The sequence below is a fragment of the Poeciliopsis prolifica genome, unplaced genomic scaffold (assembly GCF_027474105.1).
Source record: "Poeciliopsis prolifica strain line A6 unplaced genomic scaffold, Auburn_PproV2 SCAFFOLD008, whole genome shotgun sequence".
Lineage (NCBI taxonomy): Eukaryota > Metazoa > Chordata > Actinopteri > Cyprinodontiformes > Poeciliidae > Poeciliopsis > Poeciliopsis prolifica.
Window position 1 is genome coordinate 8,133,250 of NW_026562383.1, and position 14,659 is coordinate 8,147,908.

General features: G+C 38.7%; 1 protein-coding gene across 1 annotated transcript; it reads right to left on the minus strand.

Moving 5' to 3' along the window:
• Positions 1-188: 188 nt before the first annotated feature.
• Positions 189-13,949, minus strand: ptbp2b (polypyrimidine tract binding protein 2b). Its single transcript, XM_055033025.1, has 17 exons — positions 13,841-13,949; positions 12,288-12,309; positions 12,104-12,155; positions 11,644-11,807; positions 11,471-11,542; positions 11,318-11,389; positions 11,048-11,206; positions 10,826-10,936; positions 10,089-10,257; positions 9,417-9,494; positions 9,007-9,119; positions 6,149-6,182; positions 3,969-4,061; positions 3,730-3,846; positions 2,967-3,066; positions 2,803-2,880; positions 189-2,670 (listed from the first exon to the last, which is right to left on the minus strand). Exons 1-17 carry the CDS (start codon positions 13,846-13,848, stop codon positions 2,541-2,543), a joined length of 1,572 nt encoding a protein of 523 aa, XP_054889000.1. The 5' UTR covers positions 13,849-13,949; the 3' UTR covers positions 189-2,540.
• Between the last annotated feature and the right edge of the window lie 710 nt (positions 13,950-14,659).

A 14,659-nucleotide genomic window follows, 5' to 3' on the forward strand; every position in this document is an offset into this window, starting at 1 on the left:
TATGAACAAATGCAACTGAAGTCCCAGTGAAATAGCATTTTGCTCGTGACGAGAGACAAACGTGGAAGCTGGATGCGTTATCACTCAAGATCATCTCTGTGAAAAGGTGTAAGAATGTCTTTTTTTCTTTTTGTTTGAGAAAGAACAGAGAAAAGTGGAGAGAAAGAAGAGAGATTGGCAGAACTGGACAGAGTGAGAACAGACAAGTTTATTACGGGTAAGATACAGATGAGATCAAAGGCTTCGAGTTCATACACAAAAACAAGTTTACTTGCGCCTGTTGGTAGAAAAGACGAGTTTAATTTGTGCTAGTCTGAAATCTTTTCACAAAACAGACTTAAATCAAGTATAAAATTTACAATAAAACCTCAAAAATAAAAAAATGTCAGCCATGAGAAATTGTTGGGAAAATGAAACCTACTTTGGAGGTTTTCCTCGAGCTTCAAGTTCACCTCGTCTTTGCGGCGTCTCCTTTTTTTTTCCCTTCTCCGTTTTAAATCAAGAATTGTGAGGAAAGCTTCAGACGAGTACGCGGCAGCCTCCTGAGCGTTACTTGAAAATACTTGAAAATTGGGAAGGTCAAAGCTGAACTCGGTCAGAAGCTTTTATTCGACAAACGTTCAAAAATTGGCTTTCTACAGTTTTAAACCACAAAACCAGCAAAATGTAACCAATAAAATGATCCGTTTAAACACTAAAGTATCACCAGTAAAACCAGATCACAGACTGAAGGCACATGTGGTCCCAACAGATCTCCCAAAATCAGAGACCAAAAGCAGAATCACATGTAGAAACCTCATTTAAACACAGCAGTAGCATGCACCCGGGCTGCATTTCGAACAAAGGAGATGCGATTTGGACAGGCTGCGTCCGTCGTAGTGAGCAAGCTCCGCATGGTGATCCCCGAATGATTGCAGTGTGGCAACATCAATACATTCAACATCCAGCAGTGAAAGGAGGAAATTCAGGAACACCAAAGTATCATCCGCAAATGGTGGCAATTTCAAATGAAGGCCACGAGCTTACACTGCTGTTATCAACGGTTTGAGACAAAGTCTTTTGCTATGAAGGGATTGTGGTCATGAGTTTGAGTCGGTACATCTGTGGTTGTTCCGTACAACAAGTAGAGCGACTGATTTATTTTTCTCCTAGTCAAAGAGGACAGGAAAAGGTTTGTCTGACTTGATATGAGACGGTGTGTGCTGGGTTTAAGGAAACCGTCTGTGCATAAGAAGCTACAAACGTAAATCCTTTCGATTTACGACTTTTAACACACCGGTACTGGTGGTCTCTAAGCGTCTCTGGAAACTGAAGACATGCAAATGATGCGATGCATGGCATAAAAAACAAAAAAAAACATCTGGATTGTGTGTAGCAACGTCTAAAGATGGGATTGAAAAGGTTTTTCTGGAGGTTCGCTGAGCAACCAGTGTGGTTATATTTGTTCTGAGAAACATAAAAGATTATTTATCCCTTTAAATGAAAACATTTTGTCTAATTAGGAATGAGGCATTCTTTTAAGACCTTGCAAAAAGGTCTTAAAGGTTTAATTTAAAATCTTGTTAGTATTTTCTACAGATTTTAATAACATCTTGAATCATATTCATTATATGACTTAATGTCGAATTTATTTTTTAATCTAAACAATCTAGAATTAAAATCTAAGTATCTAATGCAAGCGGCCATTTTGCTTTTAAACATAGTGTGGACAGTTTTTACTTGAAGCTTGTGCTACACTGAGTGCTTCAGGAAGTTTAAAACATAAATCAATTTTGATCAGAGATGCCCAAAACTTTGTAAGCCCCAGTATTTACCAGAGGGTCCTACTGAAAACAAATTATTTTCAGAGTGACCCTCAATGTAGATTTTTTTTTTTTTAAACTGACCCGTATAAATGTAAATGGTGAGCAAAGTGAAGCGGTGCACTGAGATTGTATCAGTCAAAATCTGAGCACTCCACCAATCAGACAAGGGTTGAAAAAAGGTAATACTAAGGTTTGCTTTGGAGCATGAAGAACGTTTTGGTGGGTTATAAAGCATCATAATGTGGAGAAGAAAATGAAAGGAGACCTCAGTCCTCCTCCACTAACCCAAAGGGAACCGGAAGCTGAACAGTCACAGGTTTTCTGTGCAAAGCAACACAGGATCAAAACAGCACTTTACACTAAGTAGTGGCTTAAAAGTCGCTAGTTTTTACGTCTTAAAGAACGTCTGTTCACCTGTAACAAAACTCAACAGTGACACTGCTGTGGATGGAGATCTAGAGGAACTAAAGGAAAACAACATTCAGCTGGTGTTTGGCTGCTCTTTAAAGTGGAGGAAAAGGTCAAAGCAGAGATGCCTTCGAAAAGAAACTGAGCACAGGACAGTTTTCACTGCTTTGAAGAAAGAAAACACAGTTAGTGGAATTTGTATTTTTACAATACTTCAACAAAACAAACAAACAAAAAATAAACTATTCAAAGAAAAATAATTATAATTAAAAAAAATGGTAGTGGCTTCTTTGCTAGTCAAAGATGTTTAGGAGTTTGGTGTGCGGGTTAGATGGTGGACTTTGAAAAGGAAACTTTAAGATGGTGATTTCCTCCCATGTCATAGTTGTGAAGGTCAATCAGAGCCTGAATCGCCTCCTCCACCGACGACATCTGGATCAACGCCATCTTACGGTCCCTGTGAACAAGACGGCGCAGTTAGAAATCACTGTATATGTCACAGTTTTCTGTGAGTCAAACTCAAAGAGAAATCAGAAGCGGCAGGTCGGACTCTTTAAAACGGCTCCGATTGTTCTGAAATACGTCTTACTGAAAAAACTTAAAGGCCTTGACGGTTCCTCCGCTGTTGGAGAACAGGCGGCGTAGGTCGTCCTCTCCTACTCCATCCCTAGGAGCAAAAACACCAAACGATGTTCACTGGATGAAATAACTGTGATCTGACTGCAAAGTAATTGCGTCTGAATTTTCTTCTACCTGATGTTGGAGAGGTGAAGTGTTGCAGATGGAGGAAAGATGTTCTGGAAGTTTTTAGAGCCGGGTTTCTTAAAGCGATGGAGGGGGGAGCCAGAAAAATCTGTCCGACACAAACAAAACATTCACATGAGACAACGGGATCGTGGCCTGTTTGCTTCACAAGGTTGAGTCTTCCGTTGTTTCAGCCGGTTGTCGAAGCCACTGAAACAAACCGATGTGTTTTGCTTCATTGTCATTACGAAAGTTAATTTATTAATCTCTCTTTCATAAATTCGGTTAACTCTTCTTTAAAGAATGACAGCAGAATACTTCAGCTGCATTTGATGGTTTTTAAGCCTGCATGGCCAGGTTAAAATCCTGCCACAGAACCTCATTAAGATTCAAGTCTGGACTTGGACTAGGCCACATAAAAAAAATAAAAAAAATTCTATGATGTGTTTTTAGACATTCAGATATGAAATTATCTCTGTGCTGTAGATTATTATCCTGCTGCAAAAGGAGAGATCGTCACCAACTAATGGCTGGAACAAAATACCTGAAAGAAATGCATCAGGTTAAAGTTAAAGGTTAAAGGTTAAATGCTGCTGATTCTAAAAAACATCAGATTGGGACTCATTATTACTGCATGATGCAAATTTGGAAAAAATCCTGCTTGTTCATCTGACAGTCTGAGGGACGCTTGACACAAGATGACACAGATTATATTTACAATATTTATTCAAAAGCAACGAAATGCAAATCATGACTATCTGAATCATCTTACCTTTGGTGAGTAACTGGTCGTCCAGTCCTTCTCTGGGCAAAGCTACCGTCTGATGTTTCGACAGAGTCACTCTCATCACTTTACCAAACACCTTCTGACCATTCAGGTGGCTCATTGCTACGGGCAACGAAAACACGAACGATGGGAAAATGAGAAGCTTCAACACCTTTAAAACGCCCCAATAGAATTCAACGCACTGTCGGAAATAAATTTATACCTACGACATCACTACATCTTACCAAGTTGAGCCTGGTTGCCATCGGAAAGCTGAATCAGAGCGCTGTCCTTTTTGTTGTAGAGGATCTTCACCCTCTGGACATCACCATAGACGCCTGAAGGGAGACAGAGAGAGAGAAAGACAGACAGAGAAGGAGAGAGAGAGAGAGAGCAGGAGAGACGAGGGTGGAGGAGTAGATGAGAAGGATAGAACAGACAGAGCAGGAGAGATGGAGCCGACCAAGATAAAAAAAGAAGAGGTGTGAAGGATGAAAGGAATCAAGTTAGTGCTAGAAAGACAAATGAAAAGAAAAGATGGACTCTTCCCATTTGACTTCTACTACAATTCAGTCAAGTGCTTGAAATGATCTGAGTCGTTTAATGTGGCGACACCTCAGCTGAACTTTAACACTGACACACAGCTCAAACCGGCTGGCAGGTTAATGTTTGGCATGAGTGCAGCTTGATTAGGTGGTTAAAACTGTAAAACGGTGCAGGAAGAAAACACTTACTAAACCTGAAAGAACATGCTGCTGGTAACACTTACGTAGATACAAACAAACAAAAACAAAAAAATCAACAGAGTTCCTTTAATGCTTTTGTTGGGGTAATGTTTTTACTTTTAGAGATATTTGAGCCCGGCTTGGATGACGGGCCATCCCAACAGCACAGTTTTAGAAAAAGAGAGTTCAACTATATGACCACAACAACTCGTTACAAATTCGAGAGAGAAAAGGCAAAGAGGGAGAGCTAGAGTGAGTCTTGGTGAGTACACTGGATTGCTGTGATCAACTGACCCATTAATGTGGTGAGAACATCAACCCTGAAGGACCTGGCTCCCTGTCCAAATGTTACTCTGCAGAGCATCAGTGGGGACAGCTTCACAGACAGCTTAAGATTGGCTCTCTGCTGGTAAACGAGGCTCATATCTGCTCAATATTAGCGTTGGAACAGCAGCGACATGCAAAAACAAAAACACATGTTCTTTGTGTCCGTCTAACTCACGTTAGCTTTCAAGCATCAGATATTTTCAAGTTGCTGCTTAGATTCACTGACACAGACTTGGATTTATACCTTTAAAGGTCTTTGGTTGAATTACATTCTTTTAGGGGTCTCAGAGTAAATGGGGAAGAAAACAAAAACACACCACAATTTTCAGATATACGGGAGCAGAAAATGTCAGAACTTGTATAATTTGTCTTCATTTTGTATCAAATGAAATCCCAATATAAATTAGAGTTGAAACGATTGATCAGATTAATTGTGATGAATCAATTATTGAAATAGTCAATTTAGTATTTGATTAATTGTAAACAGACTCAAAAAAGGCAATTTGCTGAAAAAAACCCAAAACATTAAGAGCAGCCACAAAACCAAACTGTACATAAAGAGACATTTTGAATTCAAGATAAAAATACATTTGTCTGTAAATATACGTTTTGGCCAAAACTCCTGAAGTGATGCAGTTTTATCTTTACCTGGTTCGGATTTACCGTCATCGCATGCTAGGAAATAAAATGTCTTTTTTCTTACTTGAGACAAATTTTATTATTTATTCCATTTTTATATTTTCATGTATTTCTAATATTCTATAAAAAGTGGCTCAATGCAGAATATCTTTTTTTTAATTCCATTAATTATCAAAAAAATTGATACGTTAATTAATTATTAAAAGAATCGTTAGCTGCAAGCCCCAGTGAGTTTTACATTTGGAACGTTATATTTGAGGAAAATCAATATTTCTGCAAGTCGCTGTTCATGGGGGGGTTAGGAACAAACGCCAGCGATGAAGAGGAAAGCAGGACAGTTCTCAAATAGTCAAAAGCAAGAAACAAAGAAACGTTATAAAGTTTATTCAAAAGATCTGGTTGGATTTCCCCCCCCCCATTTTAACTCAAGAAGCAAGAACCTACAAGCTAGGGACCAGGCTAAAGGTTTCACAAGACCTTAATGGTTCTGGTGTCTTTGTTCTCATCAATTAATAGATAAGCTGACCAAAGAGACAATCTCCCAGACTCACTGCTCTTTCAGTGTAAAGACAAGTAGCATATTTCAACTTTGCAATGTACAATGTGACAGAGAAGAGCTTGAAAAAACAGGCAGATAGAGAAGAGCAGAGTGCCCACCACATCACTGAAGAAAGTGAACAAAACTGGATTAACAGAGAGAGATATACAGATAGAATAGAAGAGATTGAACATACCGAAGAGGGTAAAGAGACTTTGAGGCGTGACCATCTTTAGAGAGAGAGACCGCAGAGCAGAGGACAGGAAGAGGAGGAGCAGAGGAGGAGGAAGAGGAGAGACGAAGGTAGAGATCAGACCGCCCAGCGTTGGACGAAGGGGGAGGTGGTGGTTGTTTCCATGATGATGAGGGGTGAAGCAAAAATGGAGGGGGTGGTTTGGGGGGGAGAGGGTAAGGTCAGAATGGCAAAGCCAAAGTCCAGTTCAGTTCAGATTGAGAAATATGAGAAGAATAGAAGGAAGTAATTGGGGGAGAAAAGTAGAGAAAAGGTTTATGTGGAAGGTGTTCAGAAGAAGATTTAGCGTTAAAGAATGTGTGGTTATAGGGAGAGTCAAATGGAAAGAAAATAAAAATGGATGAGAGGAGCATAGGAGGGAAGAAAGGAGGCAGGGAGGGGAGAAAGGAGGAGAGGAGGACAAAAACCAAAGCAGAGGTCAGTAAACAGAGCATCAGTGGAACATCAACGGAGTCTGAATGATTGCTGATTGAGTCAAAAAGCACGCACGCAAAATAAAAAACTCCAAAGTCACACTCCCATTATTTCAGCAGCACACACTCGCGCGTGCACGCACTCATTCTGCTGGATGCATGTAAAAGTGAAGAACAGGAGGGAATGGGAGGAAATTAACAAAACAAAACAAAACAAAAAAAAAAAGGATTCTCAAAACGAATCATAACCTCAGAGTCAAGGAATGAGTGGCGGGAGAACCATGAAGCAGATGGCTGAAGGTAAACAGGCACCATTAGGACGGCCGTATGTGACGAGGAGGTCAGACGGATGAGTTTATCACTCCAAAGTAAGATGATACAGCCTTTGCTTTCTAATGCTTAAAGGATTTAGGTTAAAACACCATGAATCCTGCGTAAAAAAAGACAAAACAATACGCTGAGATGTGGGGAGGAGGTCGATGCCGACATAGAACAGACATGTGACCAGTTGATGGCTATGGATGGATTTTGGATTCCATACCCAAGAAAAAGTGTATTTGCTTTCAAACTTAAATACAAACAATTGTCTTTGGGTTTGTTGGTTTTATTCTGGCTGTGCATGTGGTGTAAAGCTGATAACATGGAGCATTAGAGGCTTTTTAACTGATGACAGAGTGAGGAGATGAGGAACAGGTGACACGACTCAACATTCAATGCTTGAAATTAACACTCAACCACTTTAATTGACATATTACCATAGTTATATTGGTTGGGATTAACCCTTATAATCCTAAATCTCCTCTTCATTTTTCATTATTGTGTTCATGCTCATCTCAGAGTCTAATCTTTGAGAATTTAGTGACTAAATCTACATCTCATGAGCAGTAAAAGTTAGCAGAACATACTTGATTGATATTGCAAAGTTGCTTTCGATTCAAGCGATTGTGGAACTCTAGCATGTTCAAAAACAGCGTTGTGTGTTTGCAGAGCAAAGCAAAGGGTCAGTTTAATAACATAGATGGAAATGTAGTAGCCAGAAACATTACCAAAATAAAACAGCTGATAACAATATCTAGATTTCTTTTTAAATATTGAGTAACTGAGAAACTCAACCACCAGAAATGAACCACTTCCTTTTGTTTATTGCATTGTTATCACTGCTCATAATTCTTGCTTTTTAAACAAAGTGTGACCACATTTTTGTTAAAAGTGTGAGGCGTAATTTCAATCTGTTACGTTTTCACCAAATTATTTCTGAATCACCACCAGAATAGGTGTAGAAATTTTTTTTTCCTGCTGCTGCGCAATACTGAAAGCACACGCACTATTCCTCGCATCAGCGTCACCAAAGCCAACACTAAATGTTCTTAAAACATATTGGTTTACAGTAGTGCGCATTGGTAACCCTTTTAAAGCGCTCAAACGCAACAGTGCTGGCATGTGTCTCCTGGTCTTGAGGTAAATAGAAGAGTGAGACGATTTAATACGGCCAAGATAAAAGTCCTGCACCTTGGCCTTATCCTCTCACCAGGTACTTGGAGAAACAGACAGAGGAGAGAGAGAGAGAGAGAGAGACAGCAACAAACATAAGAAAGGATAGCAGATACAGTTGAGATAGATATTAAAGTAGATACATATTTGGAATTCAGAAAACGTGACTGAGAATAAACATAATTGTAAGAAGAAAAATAAAAAGAATACATTTTGCTCATCTGTCAGGTACAGAAAAGAAAGAAAAAAAAAAGTTTAACTGAAGGTGTACAACCTGGTACGGACAAAGTGGTTGGACATAATTAGCTAAAAAGTCCTCAGAGTTTAGAACATTACAGTTGATGGCAAGAAAAATAAAGGAAAAGAAGTTCATGCACATGCCCACGCACAAAAACTATTCTCAGTGCAAGAAACAGAGCTGTGCCAAGTTAAGGCTGACTCTCTCGCAAAAGAAATAAATCCTCATCAGAATGTAAAAATGCTCTGAGAAGCAAACCACACTGATTGTGGTGTTAAAAACCTGCGTTTACTTTGTTGCAAAATCAGTTAATGCTTTAAAAAAAGCACAGTTTCTTCAGTGTGTTTCCATTTATAAAAATCCTCCTCCAAAAATAGTCTTAGAAGAGTTAGAAACTCCACAGTCATCCTGTCGCTATAATAATCCAGGACGATTACACAGAACTAAAGAGACTTCTGAGGCAAAGGATCAATATTTATCTAAAAAATAACATAAGTTATGCATAGCACTCATACAATCACACACCCACACAAGAATGTATACTGTTAACTCAGAAGAATCATCCAAAACTGTTAAATATGACGTAAATATATAAGTGAGCAAAACCAGAGCCGATAGAACTGATTTTAATGGAGAAGTTTTGCTTATGGTTAGTGTACCTCTTCATTCAGGTTGGATGCCAACAGGACACCTGACACTCCGGATCCAGAGAGAGCGACGCGACCTGCAGCCGCCGCCGCCGCCGCCGCAGCGCTCAGGGGACTGATGGCTCCTGAAGAGAAAGCCCAGGGTAAGAAACAAGACTGAGTTATACACCAAAATATAGACAAAAAACAACAAAACTAGAAAGAGTTTAACTTTTTTTTAAAAGACAAACAGCTTCTCATTTCATCGATTGACATAACTAATGGAATAATTGTTCCTCGTTGATTTAATAGGCAGAAAAAATAACAGAAATATGCTCAGCTATATTACAAGACTGTAGTAACTTTTCTTATATAGCTTTTCTTTATTTCTTTTCTTTTCTTAGCAGGACATATAGACAAACAAGTGGATGGAAATGATGTACCTCCACCCTGTGAGAGGGAGAGAGATGATGAGTAACCTCCACCACTGGAGTAAGAAGCTAGAGCTCCAGATGGGGTACCTACAAGACAAAAACAACTGTATGAAGAACTACTCATATTCTATTCAGAGTAAGGTTTTAAATGTTTTTTTGGGGTTTTTTTTCAGAAAAAATGTTTTTCATCAGAAATGACACAGGCATTTTCCAAAAAATAATAAGACAATGTTACAACAGGGTATCATTGTGAGAAACACATTGTTTTTCTATTTTTATTCACATTTATTTATCTTGAATAGCTTAGAACCCTAACTTTCCCCACACACTCCACTTTCTAATCATTAGGATTAATTTCCAACATGATATTTTGCAAAAAAAAAAAAGCAAGGTAAGTTTGTTTTGCCTCAACCTATGGCATATTGTATCGTTTTAGGAAATCTATAGTACCTCTATCCTTAACATGCTGATCAAGACAAAAGATTTCCTTTGATATGAATCTACAGTTAACACATGTCTGTATGCACAGTAGCATTAAGTTATCAATTATCTTAATAGAAAAAAAATACAGATAAAAAAAATGTGGGTAGAGGAGGTCTTCCATTTAGAGAGTAAAATGTGTGACAGCAAATAAAATCATATGAATGAACATTGTAAAAACAGTAACAGATGAGTATTTACCCAGTAATGAATGATCCTTGTTGGTTGACTCTCCATCTCCTGTCGGAAGGTCGGGTCTGGTGTAATCACGACTTTTGTCATTGTTGTATTTAACGTTGAGGTTGACCAGTTTACTGAAGTCTATCCGCAGAGTGCAGCACGAATTATAGATGTTCTGTCCATCCAACGACTGGAGTAGAAGAAACAAGTGTTAGAGCGTCACCAATAAACATACTTTAGTATTTTTCATCCATACTCTATTTGCAGAAAAAAAACTAACTTAAAAAAAAAGGAACAATAATTACATCCTGTGAACAGGGCTGTGAAAGTAAAAATTTAAAAATGTATTTTTTAATGTAATATAAAAGTTTAAATAAAAAAAACTTAAATGTGACAATTTTAGAAAGTAAAGAAATTCAGTGACCTGATTAAAAACAAATTACATTTTAATTTTTAACAAGGAAGTCTGAGGATTTATGCTCATTAAAACAGTTTTTTCATGAACCATTAATATGTAATAATCAATCAGAATATCCAGTAAATAAACTAAAACTGAAACAAGTAATAATGCATGTTGTTCTTTTACCTAGAAAGTGACAGCTGATGCTGCGTCACATTTACAGGCAACATCTGTGTTTTGGTAGACCAAAACTAAATTTCAAGTTTCACAAAAAGTGGTTAAATTCTTTGTTAACTAAATATCATTGAGTTGGATCAGATCATGTGATCAAAGTCAACAGTGTTGATTGGTATCCTACCAGTTTAGCTTGCTGAGCATTGACTGGGTCACTGAACTGCAGAAGAGCCTGAAACTGGTTGTTCTTAGTGAAGGTTATAATCTTCATAACGGTCCCAAACTTGCTGAAAATCTGAAACAAAAAAAATCATTAAAAATTTTTTTTGGGGAAACAATGAAAGCTATTAATCTGATCATTCCCTCACAAACGATGTTTTCTCTGTGTTAAATGCTCAGAGTTTACCTGTTGTAAAACATCCAGTGTTACAGGATAAAACATGTTGTCGATAATAATTCGCAGCACAGGGCTGGGGGGCGGAGCGAGCTCCAACACGCCCTGGTCAGAGGACGGAGAGCTGCCATCTTGGACAGCTGACACCGCCTGCAGGACTGCCTGGGCTCTCTGGATGGAAATAAAAAAAACAATAGATAACATTAAAATCTTCCGCTACGTCTGTTAATGGTTGATTCAAGGAAGCTTTGTGTCTGAATGAAATTTGAGGCCCATATATACCTGGTTCAGAGCTGAATCTGTTTTCAGTTCTTTATGGTTAGAATATTGGATGAAGACAGGAGTATTTCTGACCTGAAAAAAAAAAACGTGACTATGTTTAACAACAAAATGACATATTAATAAATGAGAAAAATAAAAATACTGAGTTCAGACCTGTGGTGTTACAGCTGTGTAGTAGTTCACCATAGTAATTGCTGCTTCCTCTGTACCCAACTCTAGAAATGCCTAAAGAACAAGAACCAAATGAAACTGTCAATATTTAAAACTGAGAGAACAACATTATACAGTAAGCCTATATTAATGTGCTCAGGCTTTATAGAGCCTACCTGGTTTTTTCCCTTCAGCATCAGAATGTTGGTGACCTTTCCAAAGGGCAGGCCGAGAGCAATGACCTCCGTCTCTGTCACTTCGTTGGGAAGTTTTCGGATGTGGAGCACTCTGGAGGGAGGGGACTCGTCCAGGCGCTGTTTCTTACTATCACTACCGTTTGCTGAACATAGGTTCACAAGCAAAAACATTAAACAGAAATCGGCGTAGTTTGAAGCTGTCTCCATCCAACAGTTGAGAGACTGTAGCCATCACAAGGGGAGCTGGGCCATACAGGCTGCACATGTAAATAATTTCTTGAATAAACCCCACCCCCCAAAACCTAGCCATTTGAAATCTGCTGAGGTTCAGTTGTTTACTGAACACAACTTTCCGTGTCATTTCCTGACCTTCTTTCTGAGCACAAAATGTATTGCAGATGTGTAAATAAAGTATGTCAGCAGGTTTGATCAAACTCACCTGTCATTGAGTTGGGGCTGCTACTGTACATGTTCAGCTCATCTGAGCCTCTCTAAATAACAAGGACAAAAAGCAGAAAGTCACATTTTTACTCTCCAACTTGAATACAAGATGAATAGGATGGATATGACAGCACAGATTAAAGAAAGAAAAAATGTTTTGATATTAATAAGTAATAGTTTACCTTCACACCAACTGCAACATCACTGGAAATAGAATGGGAAAAAAAGATATTGAAGCAAAGGCAGAGAGAATATTTTCTGCAATCTCAGCCCTACTGTACAATATGATGCATTGTGAAGTGTATAAACAATATAATATTATATAGTAAAAAGTGCAATAAGTGGTTTAATACATACTTATAAATATGTATCTGAAAATAATGTCATTTTATCTAAATCAGAAAAATAAGTGTGGGTTGTTTCGCTCCCTTGCCATTTTTTGCCTTTGGCAGCTTTAGTCCCATTAATTCAAGTAGAGAACAAAGTTGAAAATTATTGAACAGAACAAACGCTATTTTTTTCTTCTGTTCACTGAAAACATCAAGACTAAGAACTCCCACAATTTTTGTTCTATTAACTTTAACAATGACAGTCAGCAATAGGCACCACACCCTCCCAACCAACCCATCAAGAATAACAGAGGGGGAATGATGGCTGGATGACTGGATGGTAAGTATGGAAAAAATGCAAGCTGGACATTTTTTTTGTGGGGTTACAGGCAGAAAATTGTGTTTCTTTTAAAAATATATATATTGTAAATATCACATTGTACAGTAACAAACATTACCTTATGGGGTCTGACAAGCTTACAGGCTAATTAGCTGATGCTAACAACAAAAATAAAATAAAAATGAACGTTTTATGGCAATAAATAAAAATATATTTCAATTGTAAACTTTTATATAATTGCGAGTCACATTTCTCACATGTTTAAATCCAAATTCAAGGACATAAATTAACCAACGTTGTACCTTTTGTTATTTCCTTACTCAGAAGTGTTACGCTCTGTCCACAGCAGACGCGGCTCGATCCCACGCATAAACCCTATATAAGGTCATCGCCATATGAAAAAGTGACTGAATTTCTGACCCCAGCAGCTGTTTTTCAGCAGTGAGGCTGGACGGAAAACGGAGATAACGCCGAGCATTGATCACAGTCTCAGTCCTGTGCAGCAGACTGGCCTCAAACAAACAAAGGACCGTTATTTCAGTTGGGATTAAGCTAGCAGCACCAACTGACAGGTGGACAGACAATTAGCATGGCTCATAACAAACTGCTTTATTATCATCTTCTAACATCATTATAAAGTCTACAATGGTGTCAACATGTATTGAAAGTCCTTTATATATGTATTTTCTAGATAATAATACAGCTAGCTACCGTTACAAAGCAATTTATTTGACCGAGAAATTGAGAATACGTTTCTTTTTCTTTTTTTACTGTATCGTTCGTATTCACTCCGAGCTTCGGCGTCTGGGGTTAAGTGTCACGTAATATATCATGTTGTGAAGTGAAAGCACGCCTGGATACACACAGGATATGCACCACATTGCCTGACTGAGGCTTGCTGGCTGTATCACGTTTTTCGCAAGATTCAGAACGAAGGTGTAACACATAAGCTAACATGTAGCATGCTTCAAAAAAGCTGAATCCCAGACGCAAATTCCCCTGTCACACACATACAACTGTGGAGGGAGAAAGCAGGGGCATTAGTGTGGTTTATAATGATATTTACCCGTCCATTGCGTTTCTTTGTCCTCTTCAGTCTGTCTGATCTGCCAGCACACTTCGACATACACTGTGCAAGCAAAATGGGCGTTCTTCTCCTTCTGGGGACAAATAATAACCTTAGGGCGCTTCAACGCCACCTTCCGGTAGGGAGTATCTTTCAGAGAGTACTACTACTACAACTAATAATAATACTAATCCTACTGCTACTACTAATAATAATAGTAAAAATTCTGTTAGAGGTAGCGAAGGTTTAAGACTGAGGTAAAGCTTCACCTTCCAGCAGGACATTATTAAATAAAATTGAAGTCGGTTATTGTATTTTTTGAAGTCTACCAACTCTAATGAGGTTGTCTTTCCTGCACAGTCAGGAAGTTTTGTTTAGTTTGTGAAAACATGCACTCTCTAAAAAGAACTCACATCTCTACAATATATTTAAAACACAGATGTTTAAAGCCAGGGGCTGCACAGTGGCGCTGTTGCCTTGCAGCAAGAAGGTCCTGGGTTCGATTCCCAGCCCGGGTCTCTCTGCACGGAGTTTGCATGTTCTCCCTGTGCATGCATGGGTTCTCTCTGGGTTCTCCAGCTTCCTCCCACAGTCCAAAAACATGACTGTCAGGTTAATTGGCCTTCCCAAATTCTCCCTAGGTGTGAGGGTGTGTGTGCATGGTTGTTTGTCCTGTTTGTCTCTCTGTGTTACCCTGCGACAGACTGGCGACCTGTCCAGGGTGTACCCCGCCTCTCGCCCAGAACGCAGCTGGAGATAGGCACCAGCACCTCCCGACCCCGTTAGGGAGAAGGGTGCTCAGAAAATGGATGGATGGAT

What these genes read in the sequence shown, in the direction of transcription:
- ptbp2b (XM_055033025.1), bottom strand. An exon ending in CAGCCCCAACTCAATGACAG is followed by an intron (nt 11,808 to 12,103) that starts GTGAGTTTGATC and finishes ACCTATGTTCAG; the next exon opens with CAAACGGTAGTGATAGTAAG. An exon ending in CATCCAACCTGAATGAAGAG is followed by an intron (nt 6,183 to 9,006) that starts GTACACTAACCA and finishes CTCTCTCTAAAG; the next exon opens with ATGGTCACGCCTCAAAGTCT.